This window comes from Coenobita brevimanus, chromosome 79 (assembly GCF_032717465.1).
Source record: "Coenobita brevimanus isolate Jiangsu-jjx chromosome 79, ASM3271746v2, whole genome shotgun sequence".
NCBI lineage: Eukaryota > Metazoa > Arthropoda > Malacostraca > Decapoda > Coenobitidae > Coenobita > Coenobita brevimanus.
In genome coordinates, this window is record NC_137032.1 from 2,116,769 (window position 1) to 2,132,373 (window position 15,605).

The window sequence follows — 15,605 nt, forward strand, 5'->3', positions numbered from 1 at the left end:
CCATTCAAAGTCAAACACCTGGAACTATAATCGATTCCAAATTAAAATTATGGTGACAGGTGTAGGATAGATAGTTACAGGACACGAGTAACAAATGATGGAGTTAGAGAGAGGGAGTTTGAGTAGGTGTGGAATGATGTGAGTTAGTGTTTGTTGTAGACCTCCTTCCCTCTGTCTTCGCTTCTACCTCTTCTTACCTCCTTCATCTCCCTCCTACTGCCTTCCCCACCCTCCCCTTCGTCTACATATCCTTCCCCAACCAAGTAACACGAGGTTGGACAGAGGGCTGAGGCAGTGTGTGGTGTTGCAGGGTTGAAGAGCGAGAAGAGCATGGGTGTGTCTGGGATGCTGTCCGGTAACGACGTGTTTTGCTCCGTGCCTGGTCGCCTCTCCCTCCTCTCATCCACCTCCAAATATAAAGTTACGGTGGCGGAGGTGCAGCGTCGCCTCTCCCCGCCAGAGTGCCTCAACGCCTCCCTCCTCGGTGGGGTCCTACGCAGGTGAGTCGCACAAACGCATGATCTTCACGTCCCCGCTTCTTGTCCCATAGTTATCCCTTTTATAGTGCTCTTTTTCTGTGCATTTTTCCTCTCTCTCTCTCTCTCTCTCTCTCTCTCTCTCTCTCTCTCTCTCTCTCTCTCTCTCTCTCTCTCTCTCTCTCTCTCTCTCTCTCTCTCGTGCAATTTCAGAGAGACCACAGCGCCTGACACGCATACAGTAGATTCACAGGTAAGTGCCTCTGCTGTTCCTTCAAGATAATATAACCTCTTAATGGTGTAATTTGCTTATTTTGCAGATTTCTGGGTTGAATTTATATATGATTATGTGTGGAAATAACATCCTGTATTGTGAAGGGGCTATCAAATTATGCAGATTTTTATATAACATTATGTATGTGTATGTAGTTATGTATGTATGTGTATGTATGTATGTTTGTGTATGTGTGTGTATGTATGTATGTATAATCTCTTAAATCGTGAAAGTATTTGATTAGTAAAGGTTTTTGTATAACATTATGCATGGAAATATTCGTGACTGCCGTTTTATACAGTATGATGGAGTTTAATTGAATTAGTGAATGGAAATGTATGAATCATCGATGTTTCCGTTGTTTAGATTGCCGCTAGATCGAAACCCATCCAGCCCGCTTAAATAATACTATACGATTTTTACTTTAACTTGAACCAGATTTTCGTCCTTTTGAAGCTTATTCCCCGTAGCTCATTGGCAGGAAAGAACAATTCTTCAGCACTGCACTACATCATTCCTATAGCACTTCTTCGTGACTACCATCAAATTCTAGCATTAATCTGTTGCTCTAACTGGCATTCATGGTTGGGAGGTGGCAGTTTTAGGTCAAGTTAGAGTGAAAGGGTTATGGGTAGCAGGTATATTTGGGTTTTGACACAGGAATGGAAATGTGTAAAGGAAGTGTTTTCAGTGTAAGTTATAGTGTTTTCTTTGTTAAATTTATCGTCTTCTGCATGATAAAATGATGCTTGTTATTCCATTATCATTTATCATTCATTTATCGTCTCCCCATCGTCACTTTTTATAGCGTTACTTTTGATATTGTTTTCCTAGCGTTGCTTTTAATATTCTTCGATCGTTACTTTTAATATCGTTACTTTTAATAGTCTTCCCATCGTTACTTTTCATATTCTTCCTGTTGTTACTTTTCATAGTGTTACTTTTTATTTTGTCTTCCTATCGTTACTTTTCATAGTTACTTTTAATATTCTTCCCATCGTTACTTCTCATAGCGTTACTTTTGATATTGTCTTCCTATCATTACTTTTCATAGTTACTTTTAAAATATTCTTCCTATTGTTACTTTTCATAGCGTTACTTCCAAAATTATTCTGTCGTTACTTTTCATAGCGTTACTTTTTATATTTTCTTCCCATCATTACTTTCTTGAATAGTTACTTTTTACATACAGAGTCTCTTGAAAATTGTGCAAAAAATCCACAGGTTATTCTTGGTGTATTGTTTATGTTTTTTCAGCAATAAATAATAGCATAAGTCGAATTTCCAATCACTACGGAGCTAAAATTAAGGATAACCTGATAGATGAGTTACGAGGAGCGCCAATTTGAGGAAAGCCAACTTCGCCTTGTTTTTCGGTACTGTAAATGCTGAGAATAACTGGATAACCCGACAGAGGATTTATTACGAACGCCAATTTGAGGAACACCAATTTCGCCATGTTTATCAGTACTATAAATGCTGAGAATAATTATGGATAACCTGATTGAGGAATTTTGAGGAACGCCAATTTGATGAATGCCAAAATGAGGAACGCCAAATTGATGAATGCCAAATTGATTAACACCAAAATGAGGAACGCCAATTTGATTAACGCCAATTTGAGGAACGCCAGTTTCGCCCACAAGCCCATTAATTCTCTAGCTGTTGAGAATTTGACCCTAATTGATACGGAATTTAATGCTCAAAATTTGCCCCCAAAATTCTCATAATGTAAGTGCCCCCCTCACTGGACACCCTATAAAGATTTAATGCCAGAAAGTGACAAACTCCCTGACACCTTTTCCTAAACGATTTTTTTTTTTTTCACCTTACTGTCCTCTTCTGTGTTGCGTAAATCATTCCAGTGTCGCCATACTCTTCATAAAGAATGTACAAAAGGATATTAACAAGTCCTATCCAAAAATAAATCACTAAGAAAGAGGTGTTGGGGCCCAGGTATGTGAGAGGTGTGGTAGGAAGTTACATTCCAGTGTTAAATCTGGTTCGCTTTATTGCTGGTTTATCTCTTACACGTTTTTGGTTTAAAGGACTAGTTGGAGTGACAGAAATGGAAGAAACAAGAAAAATGAGAGAGAGAGAGAGAGAGAGAGAGAGAGAGATTGTGGACTGGCTTAGAAGAGAGTGAAACTAATTGAGTGAATGAAAATGGCAGAAGAGAGAATGAAACGGACATAGGAGAGAAACTGGGATAAAAACAGTGAAAGGAAACTAACAGACAGGAGGGAATAGAAATGAGAGAAAGGAGAGAATGAGACAGGCTGGAAGGAGAGATGTAGAAATGATTGTACGAGTATAAACAGGTAGAAGGTAAAATTGATGATCTGGGGTAAATGATAGATGAAGGAAAAAAAAAATGAATAACAGAAGAAGAAACACTGATCAGGTTTAGGGACAGAAATTCCTAGGGGTCCGTTTGTCTAGGTCACCCCTCACAGGATGCGGCGTTAAGCTATACATACACATACATACATACATGGGTAGATTTCTGTCTTCCCATACATTCAATCTCACCCTTATTCAGTGTGACCGTGAGAACCCCCTTCACTATCCCTTAGCCCTGTCCTCGTAGCCTCGTCACATCTCCAACAAAGCCCCGTCACATCTCCACCAGAGCCCCGTCATATCTTCGCCAAATTTCCGTCACAAAGCTCCGCCAAAACCCCGTCATTTCACCGTCACAATGCGTCACGGACAGGTGCTAATCCAACAGGGACCGTAAACACTATTCTTGTTACCTCTTTGTGCACTTATCCCATTCCGTCCCCTGTCTCTCTCGGCCTCCTGTCGCATAGGCCCTCCTGTTTCATTCCTCCTGTCTCAATGATCCTTCTGCTTTATTTGTCCTCCTGTCTTATTTGTCCTCCTATCATATTTGCCTCCTGTTTTATTCGTCGTGCTGTCTTATTTGTCTTCCTGCATATTTCGTCCTCCTTCTTGATTCGTCCTCCTGTCGCATTCGCCCTCTTGCCCTCACTACCCGAGGATCGAGTTCCCGCCATTTTCCCGCCGCGTTTTTTTCCCTCCGTGAACCGTGTTGGGAAATAATAATGTCTCCTCTCCTCCTCCCCCTCGTGACTCGCAGGTTATCCCCGTCAGTCCCCACCGGAAATTCTGTCTCTATCTCTCTCCTCCTGCTCCTCAAATTGTGCGAAACGCCGATTGGCCTCTCGACCCGAAACGTCCCGTCCGTGTTGTCATCTCACACGATCGCAACCCAGATGCTCTTTCTCCCTCGCCTCACACGGCCGTATTTTATGCCTGCGTTAGAGGGGGACGCCTTTATACGGTGAGGCTTATTACGCAAACGTCCCTCAACGCACTCCCTGTCCCTATCCCCCGAATGGTGGATGGTAGACTAACGGAAAAGGGTTACGTCATCCGGTTAAATAGTCTATGGCAGCATCAAGCATTAACACTTGGATAGAAGTGAGTTATTATCTAGGAACAGAATTTCAGAAAGTAATATTCTATTCCCTACAAATGAGTTGGCTGGATCGTTAACATATAGGCTTCATCCATCCATCCATCCATCCATCCATCCATACATACATACATACATACACCTTCGCGATCTGTGTTAACTCTTCAGGTATGATACGTTTATTTTTAGTTTCCAGACGATTGTTGTTATTCAGCTTAGTGTGCTTGATGTAGGAGGCTTCGTAACACCTCGTCCTTATCGATTTATTTTTTATATTACACTTTGAAATTATCTTTTGCATTATTTACAGCTGTTCAGAGCCGACATGGTATGCGCCAGTAATATATGAGATGGTATCAAGGAGAAATGTTCAAAATAAATTGCTAAGGAAGAGGTGTTACGTCATTTCTCAAGCCAGTGAGAGTATGGTCTTGAGCTGCATTTTTCCATGGTTACAGGGGACTTAGCAGAACTTCTTTCTCTGGGATTATTTCTTCACACAACATCCTGATTTTGTCCACCATGTTATGCCATTTTAATAGCACCATAATTTTCATCAGTAACCCACATGAATACTAAGGTGTCAGGTGCAGAATAAATCGCTTAGGAAGAGGTGCGACGGAATGGAAAGCGGGCAGGACTTAGTAGAGCTTCTTTCTCAGGGACTAATTCTTCATACAACGTTCTGATTTTCTCTCCCATGTTATGCCTTTCTAATAGCACCGTAATTTTTATCAGTAACACACATGAATACTAAGGTGTCAGGTGCAGAATAAATCGCTTAGGAAGAGGTGCGACGGGAAGGAAAGCGAACAGTGGAGGTGACGATGGTTGGCCGCTGTGTGTTGGTAGTAATCCCAGGTTAGTGAGATAATGGCGCCCCAAGGAGGAATCAACAGGCCACTATCCCGACGCTGTAGTTTTGGTGGGAGTTTGGCCATTAATGACGGTAGATTTAAGGGTGATAAGCGTAGGGGACAAAGGGGAGAGGGATGAGGCTCTGTGGAGTGTTCTGTGCCTGGCTGAAAGTGGCGAGGTAGAAGATGTAAACAAAGCAGTAAAATGTGACACAAACAGGCAGACAGACGACGAGAGGCAAATAATAAGACAGACAGACACACAGATAGATTGATAGACAGATAGTAGACAGAGACAGGGAGGACAGCAAAACAGAGGCAGACAGCAAGACAGGCACGTAAGCAAAACAGACAATAAATAGACAGCGATTCATACAAACAAGAAGAGAGATATCAAACACAAACAGACGGAAAGGGCAGAGACAGAGACCAGAAATATACAGATACAGGGAGACCAGGCAGAAGCAGAAGACGTACAGAAGACGGAGAAAGAGAATACAGAAACAGAGGCAAACGGAGAGACAGACGGAGGGAGATTCACTAGACACAGACAGACGGGCAGGCAGACAAAGGACAGTCGCTAGCTGGTATGGGGTGGATCTAGGCCTAAGACTCCTCATTTTCCTACAACTGTGGTCTTGGTGATTGATGTTCGAAATCATTCCAATTACGGGGTGAATGATGGGAGAAAGTGGTGGCTCGCTCCCGCCCTCGCATGTGCCTTCCACTTACCAGCTGCCCTTCCCTCAAGAAATTGCCAGACAGCATTTTTCTATTCCTGTGTACCCTTTGTAACTCTAACTTCAGTACCCTTCTTATAATTTTATTCCTGTGTGCCCTTTGTAATTCTAACTTCACTATCCCTTTTATTGTTTTAGCTCTAGCAGTCCCCTCATGGTCACTGGCATCTGTTTTCCTTTTACGAACTCATCATCAAGCATAATCATCATCCTGACCACTTTCCCCCCCCAAAAAAAAATGACATTTAATATTTTCTTCTTCCTTTCTACCCTTTGATTTTGTTGATTGTATTCTCTCCCCCTCCTTTTGTGGTTGCTTGTGTCATCTACCTAGAAATTACCCCCAAACTGCCACTTCCTTTTTTCAGCGCTTTTGTATATCTGTACGACCCTTTCATTTTGTTTGTTCTGGCATTTTTCGTCATGTGGTTGCTGGTATTGTGCTTTTTTAATTTACAGGCTACTCATCCCAAATTCTCCTTGTTGTTTTTAGTATTTTTGTATTCTATTATGCCTCTTACAGTCGTTAATTTGCTTATAAACATTTTCTTCCTAGATCATTCTTATTTTGCTTATGCCCATTCTCTTCTATGCCCATTCCACATCAATACCTCATTCTCGCCTTCTCTTATGCCCGTATGCTTAACATTTCTCTCACAGTTATTCCTCTACGCTTGTATTTATCTTCCTCCTATGTTCTGTCAATAAGCTACTCTTCCATAACAAAGCCTATTCCACTGATACCCATTTTTCTCGTATGCATTTTCTCTGACCCTTTTTTCTTTAATAATCTTTCTCCAGAACCTATTTATTATATTTTTACTGACCCGTTCTCTCATAACCATTGCTATTCACATCAACACATGCATCCTTCCTTCTTTTTTATCTCATCATCTTCTCCTCTCACTTTCATGCATCCTCTCTTCCCTCTTCTGTATCCTTCCACCTTCTCTCACTTCTGCTTATCATGCTTACCCTCTCCTCTGTCCCATCACCAATTCCTCCATCTATAATTTTTCCAGTTTCACATCTATCCATCTTTCTCCCTTGCCTTTTTCCCTGACCCTTTCCCCAGTAATAATCATCCTCCTGTTTCCCTCCTCCTGACCGTCTCTTCCATAATCATTCCCATTTCTCTTCTCGCCATTCTTCTCCTCTGCCTTTTTGCAGTTTAGATGCTTTACTGTATAGCTATAGTTCTTTCATGCTATCTTGGCCAAGGTTTTCGTCCTGTTATGTTTATTTCACGAAGTCTTATGGTTAGAAAGACAGTACTGTGGCTCTGCTTCCTTTCCATGGCACTTCCACATGACTAGCATTAGTTTCTTGTGCTAATCAAGTGTTACAACTACGTATTGAAAATGAAGAGATGGCAGTTTTAGGCGAAGTTAGAGTAAAAAGAGTATAGTTGTATAATGGAGGAATGCAATCAGGAAATCTGTCGTGGGTAAGTCAGGTTTTTTGGAGGTGTAGTACATTCTTTTGCCCTCCCTCACACCAGTAGCAGCTCAAACTTCATACACCCTGGACCTGTACTACTCGGCTTTGTAAATCAAGTAACGCTATCCTGAGTTTGTTTTCCCACCTACACCGGAACCCACCTGTTAGCACCTGTAACCCTACCTGTAATATTTTCTCTCACCTCTTAATTTCCCCCATTTAACTTTTACCTGTCCTTTACCTATGCGTGTGCATTAACTTATTCTTCCACCAGTATTTCCATTTATCTTTGACTCATGACTTTATCCTATTTATATGTCTCTTTACTGACCTTTTCCTGGATAAATGTATCTGTCTCACTTTCATCAGTCCTTCTCCTATGTATTTTCATCGCCATATTCCTCCTTAGATATTTCTCCTTCCCTTCCCTGATGCCATTTTATTAACTCCTTCCCTCAAAATAATTTCCATTTTATATTCATCGTTTCATGCGCATTTACTGACTCCTCCTTCCATTAACCCCTTCACTTCCAGGAAGTCTTTTATATTTTATTCTCTCTGTTTATACTTTGAAGACTTAATAAGTTAAGAGAGAGAGAGAGAGAGAGAGAGAGAGAGAGAGAGAGAGAGAGAGAGAGAATAAAAACAGGTCTTATGTAAGCGATTGATATTCCCACTTCACTTTATTCCCATCCTCCCACAACCAGGAGAGAGAGAGATAGAGAAAGGAGAGAGAGAGAGAGAGAGAGAGAGAGCGACACTTCACTTTATCCCTACCCTTCCACTATCCTACGCCCTCTCACTGACTGACTTTTTCCATCGATTAATTGAACAAAACAACAATAATATTCCTCTACTAAATTTTCCTTTTCCGGGGAAGATTCTTTATTATTTTTCGTATGCAAGGAAGAAGGAACCAAAGGCCAGAAGTCCGCCAAATTGTTCTCCCCAAGAAAAAAACAAAAACAATATAACAGAGACTCGTCCTTCCCGAAAAATATCTTAGTTACGACTAGAAAATGATCTTAAGTTGTATGTGTTCATCCAAGTCTTTAAATCCAGGAAGAACAGGGAACAGGGGAAGATCTTGTCCCCTAGTATTTCCTACAAAAGAAAAATTCGAATTGTGCCAGGCGGTTCATGAGTATTTGTGAATATACGTAGTGGGAAAATTCTGGGCTCTTCCTTCCTCGTCTTTACTGCAAATAACAACCAACCAGGAAAAAAAAAAATATAAAAAAATGGTGATTTAATTTTACTGGCAAAAAAATAAATAAATAAATAAAGAGCCAAGCAAAAAAAAAATATATTAATAGGTATGCTGATTTAATTTTACAGACAAAAAAAAAAAATCTTTGTAGCGACATTGATTTGATTTGAAGTGTTTGTGAGTACGTAACAGATTATAGTCAGCGCCTTAACCCCATCAGAGCGTGAGTGAAATCGTGCCAGGCCAATTATACCAGAAGGGTTGTTATCTCTCGTTATCGGGTCGGGAAAAAATGCTGATAAAAACGCAAACTACTGTGTCGCTCATTCTTGTGTGATACGCGTCTTTCCTGTCTTGGCACTCTCACACTCCGTCCCCGCCCCGTCCCCGCCCCCCCCCTCCCTTCTTTCTCTCTCTGATTTACATGTGTGTGCACGCGCTTCTCTCATTGTCCCACGCACACACACGCACATACACACAAACACGCACACACACATTCTTTGACTTTCTACAACATTTAGTTCATTGTATCGCATTATCTTCGTTGTGCTTCCTGGTCCCCTCTCCCTTCTCTCTCTCTCTCTCTCTCTCTCTCTCTCTCTCTCTCTCTCTCTCTCTCTCTCTCTCTCTCTCTCTCTCTCTCTCTCTCCTTCTCGTCACATCTTCCCTTCTCTTGTCACCTGTCCTCTCCTTGTCTTCTCTCCTCCACTCCTCCTCTCTTCTCCTCACCTCCTCTTCTTCCAGCTCTTTCCTTTCTTCTCCTCTCCTCTCTTTGCTGGACAAGGGAGAAGGAGAGAGAGGAAGTGTGGCATGTTACCTGGTTCCTTGGCTCTTCAATTACCTCCTCCTCTTCTCTCCCATCCTCCTCTCTTCCTCTCTTTTCGTGTATATTTCTCCTCTCTTCTCTTCTGCCTCATTTCTGCCTATCTTTTTCGTTTCTTCTCCTCTACATCTCCCTCTTATTTCCATCTCACTTCCTCGTCTCTTACTTTCTCTTCTCATCTTCCTCATCTCATCTTCTCTGCTCATTTCTTTTTGTTTCATGCCGTTTCATTTCTTTCCTTCTCTCCTCTTTCTCTCTTTCCGTTCCTCTTCTCTTTCTGCCTCATCATTCTCATTACGTGCCATGCTACTTTCCTCCTCTTTTCCACCTCCTCCTCTCCTTTCCTCCTGCGTTCTTGAGAGAGGGAGAGAGAGAGAGAGAGAGGAAGTGTGGCGTGTTAGGTTGGATCCCTTGGCTCCTCAATTACGGCCTGTACCTGTTGGAGAAATACCTGTAATCTCACCTGGGCTCTCCCTTGTTCGGAGTAGGGGACCCTCATCACCCCTACCCCCTATCCCCCACCCCTTCCCCTCCCCCACCATTACTGTCACCACTACTATCACCGTTACCCTGTCCTGTCACCACCATCACCATCACCTCCCCCATCCCCTCCCCCCCTGTCCTTCCCCCCATTATTGTCAACACTGTCATCACCATTACCCTGTCCTATGAACACCATCCTCACTATCATCACCACCATCACCTCTACCCCTCCTACCTATCCTTCCCCTCATTATTGTCACCACTTTCATCACCATTACGCTGTCCTGTCACCATTTTCACCATCACCACCACCACCATTACCTAAATTTTCCTCAGTTATGATTTCACCACACATCACCATCATGCCTTATTATCACCACTTTCACCGCTATCACCGTTTTTCTCACCGTTACCTTGTCCTGTCACGATTATCACCACTACCGTCAATGCTACTCTTGTGATTCTTCTTCTGTTGTTATGTTCATCAGTCTTCATCCACCTCCCTTCAGTAGTTCCTCCACCACCACCACCATCATCATCATCATCATCATCATCATCATCATCATCATCATCATCTTCTTCTTCTTTTTCTTCTTCTTCTTCTTCTTCTTCTTCTTCTTCTTCTTCTTCTTCTTCTTCTTCTTCTTCTTCTTCTTCTTCTTCTTCTTCTTCTTCTTCTTCTTCTTCTTCTTCTTCTTCTTCTTCTTCTTCTTCTTCTTAGTCTTCTTCTTCTTCTTCTTCTTCTTCTTAGTCTTCTTCTTCTTCTTCTTAGTCTTCTTCTTCTTCTTCTTCTTCTTCTTCATCATCCTTCCTGCTGAAAGATGTCTAATGGTAACCACAAGCTACACTTAATGGGCCGCCAACTTCAGCAGTCTCTCTGAAATTACCTTCCTCGAACACCTCTCTCCTTGCTCCCCTCCCTACTCTCTCTCTCCCCTCTCACCCTCCATCACCTTCCTTCCCTCCCTCTCCCCTTCCCTCTCTTCTCTCTCTCTCCCCTTCCCTACCCTCCCTCTCCCATTCCCTCTTCGTTCTCTCCCCTCCCCTTCATTTCCTCTCCCTTCCCTCATCATCCCTTACCTCCCCCACTTTGCATCCCCCATCTCCTTCTTCCCGACTCTTCTTCTCTCCCTCCCCTCCCCTCCCCTCCCCTCCCCTCCCCTCCCCTCCCCTCCCCAGCATCACTTCCCTCCCTCCATCGTCACCTCCCTCATCCCCATCGCTGCTTCCAATACTTCCCTTCCACACATCCTCTTTCTCTCCCTCTTCCTTTCCTCCTTCCCGTCTCACTCTCCTCTTTCTTTTTCTTCTCCTCCTTTCCTATTCCTCTTCCTTCTCATCCTCCTCACCCTTTCCTCTACCCCCTCCCCATCCCCCTCTCCTCGATCTCCTCCTGATCTCCCTCCCCTCCTTCCCCCATGCCCTCCCTTCCCCCTTCACATTATCCTCCTTCTCCCTCATCACCCCACCTTCATTATCACCATCCCAATCCCCCATCACCCCCTTTTCTCTTCCCCCTCCTCATTTCCCCCATCCCCCTCCACCCATCGCATGTGGAGGAAGAAGGGTTGCTTTTTCATTCCCTCCATCTCCCCCCTCTTCCCCCACCCCTTCCCCCTCTTCAGCCTTCCCCCATCACTTCCACCTCCTCCCCCACATCCTCCTCCGCTCCCCCTTTCCCTTTCCTTTCCCCTCCTTCCTTCCCCTCCCTTTCTGTCCCTTTATCCTCCCCCTACTCTTTCTCCCCTCCCCTGCCTCACTCCTCCTATATGTCATCACCACCCTTTCCTTTCCCCACATTTCCCTTTCTCTTTTCCCTCCCCCACCACTTCTCCATTTTTTTTTTCCCTACCTTCGGACGATTTTATTCAGCTTAGGATATTTCGTAGAGAGAGAGAGAGAGCATCCCGGTTCGCAATGCATCCCCTTTTCTGAATAAAAAATCGTCTAGAGATGGCGACTTAAATTATATTATACGTCATCGGGCTGATGTGGCTGAGCCTCCGATTGCTGTTTGTTTTTATCTAATGCAACTATCTGTCCATCAGTCTGTCTATCTGTCTATCTATATCTATCTGTTTATCTGTCTGTCTACCTACCTATGGAGCTGTCTGTCTGTTTCTATCTACCTGTTTGTCTATATCTCTCTATATCTGTCTCTCTATCTATGTGTCTGTCTGTCAGTCAGTCTATCTGTCTATCTGTCTATCTATCTATCTATATCTATGGCTAATGTTCCTAAGCTGAGAGAGGCTTGGTATGCATCTTTGCTGATACTCGACTTTCTGAAATGATCCGTCAGGGAGGAAAGTGACGGGCGTGACCAAATTATAAAGTAGATGCATTGAAATAGAAGGCGAAATTTTCCTTCTGACTGTAGGCTATATAGAGTCAGTGCAGTGAAATAGCAGACGAACTTTTGCCCTTTACTGTAGGCCATATAGAGTCAGTAGGATCCAGAAACGAGAGAAGAGAACTAGTTAGCTATAAGTACCTGTCAGCAAAACACCTAAGGAAATAAATCAAACTTCTATTCACTCCCCAGCCAAACCGTCTTAGAGCAGAATCTTAAGACATTATTAAAAGTGAGAGTGAGAAGATGTAGACGGTCACCTCATGTACTAAAGACGCTTGAGGGGTTAATGTCAATGTGATGTGTAGAATGGAAGAGGTGTAAATGGATGTGGGAGTGTAAATGGAAGATGTGTTGGTGTAGGTGATAGTGCAGACGTGAGGTGTATCAGAGGGAGGTGTGTTGATCGAAGATGTAAATGGATGTGATAGTGTAAATGGAAGATGTGTTGGTGCAGGTGATAGTGAAGACGTGAGGTGTATCAGAGGGAGGTGTGTCATTTAAGGTGGCAGTGTAGGTGGGAAGTGTGTTGTCAGTGTGGGATGTAGTGTCAAGTGTAACATAATATGCGCCACTGCAGGTGAGAGGAGTTTCAGTGTAGGAGCTAGTGAGAGGCGTGTCATGTCAGTCTAGGTGCTAGGAGTGTGTGTGAGGTGTGGTGTCAGCGTGAAGCGTTGTGTGAATGGATGAAGGTGGTCCGGTAGGTGTAGTGTGGTGTGAGTGGGAAGGGAGTTGTGAGTGTGAGGTGTGTTGTGAGTGGATGTTAGTGGTGTGTCAGTGTAGGTGGTAGACGTAATGTCAGTGTACGGTAGATAGGTGTGGTGTAGCGTGACTGGCAGGTGTGGTGTAGTGTGGGTGTTAGGTGTGGTGTGAGTGGATGCTGATGTCCCGAGAGATGGGTGATGCAGGCGGCGGTAGTGTCAGCGGTGAGGTGGTGACTCGGCCTGGTGAGATCGTCGGCCCGGCTGGTTGGCTGGAGGAGGAGGAGGAGGAGGGGTGACCCTTGCGGTTGGGCGGGTCAAGGTGGAACTTATTACGTCCCTACTGCCGCCTTGGTCACTCCCCTACCCTTTGCGTCGCTCCCGGGGACATAGCTACTCCTAGGTGGGGGTTGGTTTGTGGCTGAGGCTTGTGGGAGAGCAGAGAGCTGGCAGGACTTGTTGCAACCATTTTGACTTAAGTTGCAGGGTACCGGAGACTCACGTAACGCTCACGCAACACTCACGCACCTGGCAACCATGTTACACATCCCACAGTCCCCATCTGCTGTAAAGTTCTAACCCATCCAGGAAGTGTCGTCACCTCTCTAACCTCTCTGGCCTCCAAACCTAAGGGTGATAGTCGCCTGAGCTGTTTCTTTTGGGTATAGGTCCCCTTGGCATCCCAGCGCACTGCATCATTACGAAGCCCGTGAATCTTGGCCGGCCGTCATTATGGGGGGACTCAGCTCTCGTACCAGCACCACTGTACCTGCACCACTGTACCCCGTCACAAAGGCACTGTACCTTGCCCCGCTTACGCCATCATCACCAGAAACACCTGTCGTCACCACTCATCCCACCACCATACACCCGATGTCACCACTTACCAAAAACCACCATACAAGTCCACGTACTAAAATCACTCATCCCAACGCTAGACACACAAACACACTCAATTCTACCACCAGCATACACACCTGCTGTCACCACACACCACTATCACCACCCCCACCACCATCATCTGTCACCATACACCCCCGTCACCCCATCACAATCACCGCACACCCTCTACTGTCACACTCACACACCCTGTCACCACTCTTCTGCCACCCCACACCCCCACCATCACACCGAAGCCTCTCACATTCCGGTTATCGACGTGTGGAGCCCAATTCTTGGCCACGGTCAGGGTTTCTCAAGCAGGTGTCTGTACTCCGCCGGCATCAGGAGCGAGACAGCAGTGATCCGACAAGAGACGCCATTATTTACAAGTTCAGAGTCTCACCTTTGCTCCTTAGAAATTTACTTACAACTTTACTCTCTCACCTTTGTGCCTTAGATGCTTATTTACAGTATTTCCCTCCCGTCTTTATACTGCAGAGGTTTTTTTTACGATTGCTTTTACCGTCTCACTTTTGCCCCATAAATGTGTATTTACAAATTTACCATTGTTCAGGGTTTCCTTGCAGACTTACAATTATTCACTTGGCCTACAGAATTTGCATCTTCTTTCATTATGGTTTTTCATCTTGTGGAAAATCCACATTGGTTTTTTATTTGGTACAACAATAGCACTAACTTACCACTTCCGAGGCATCTTCAGGGAGGTAAATAATACCGTCTTGAGGTGGCAGGAATAAGTTAAGGAAATTTGGTAGACTGTTTCTAACCTCGGTGGTGTAAGAGACCCTTCGTAAACGGAATATCATCGTTTAGCGGCTGCTGAAATAGGACCGAATTGTTTGGGATTATCCTGACAGCAAAAAGAAGTGCGACCATAACAGCCAGTTGGTTTTGCTGGAAGAACAGGAGCCTAGGCAGATACTAATTTGCTCTTCTTCCAATTTCTTTCCTCTTAAATCAAATGCAAGTTATGACAGGGAAACAGTCTTAAGGTTTAGGAAGACACTTATAATCTTCCCATATCCTTCCTCTGAAATGCAAAATACTACAGGGAAACAATCGTCAGGTTTAGGAAGTCACTGTTACAATCTCCATCCCATATCCCTCCTCTGAAAACAAATATAAGTTACGAGAGGGAAACAGTCGTAAGCACGTCTGTAAATCCGGACCTTGATCTTGGAGCGCGCGTGAGAAAATGCCGAGTCGTCTTCTGCGACCCTGCAACTGGCGACGATGCGTGCAACGGAAAACCTACCTGCAGTGACGCCATTGCATCATGTTGACCTTCCACCCTTCAGCAGAAATTTAGCGCGTTTGTTCTGACCTGACGAAGATTCACACATTTAGGCTCAGTTCATGGTCAGGTGTAGTCGGACTGGAGGGTCGATTTGATTAGTAACCAAGGAGACTCATTCCTACCTCATAACTAACGATCGTCTAATTTCTTCCAGCCATGACTTAGTACTCAGTTTTTAGGAGTGGCCCAATTCCGTCAGATGAAAACAAAGGGAGTATTGGGGCTGACAGAAAAAGACTCTAATTCTTATGGACTATTATGCAGCGGTGAATTATCTTGTGAGTCTGCGAGGGTGAGGTAATTTGAGGGAAGAGGAGGGGAAGACCGACAGTAAAGTGGGGAATTAAGATGCGAGAGCAAATACAAGGAAAGCTGGGGAGAGCGATTTGTAGAAGAGAGAGGGAGACTGAGAGCAAAGTAGAGAAGTAAGATACCAGATTAAGCAGATGAAGAGCTTGGGTGAGTGATTTGAAGAAGAAGGAGAGGGAGACTGAGAACAAAGTGGAGCAGTAAGATGCATAAGTAAATGAAAAAATGGAGTGATTTGAAGGAAGAGGAGATCGAGGGCATAGTGGAGAAACAAGACAGAAGACTAAGTAAATAAGA

At 44.1% G+C, this 15,605-nt stretch overlaps 1 protein-coding gene across 1 annotated transcript in view; it reads left to right on the forward strand.

Moving 5' to 3' along the window:
* The window catches only part of LOC145408939 (transcription factor AP-2-epsilon-like), a 289,633-nt gene that overhangs the window by 217,066 nt on the left and 56,962 nt on the right, over positions 1-15,605 (forward strand). Inside the window, exon 7 of the mRNA XM_080279520.1 lies at positions 296-500. Within this exon, the coding sequence (XP_080135646.1) occupies positions 296-500 (205 nt within the window). The remainder of the gene's footprint in view (positions 1-295; positions 501-15,605) is intronic.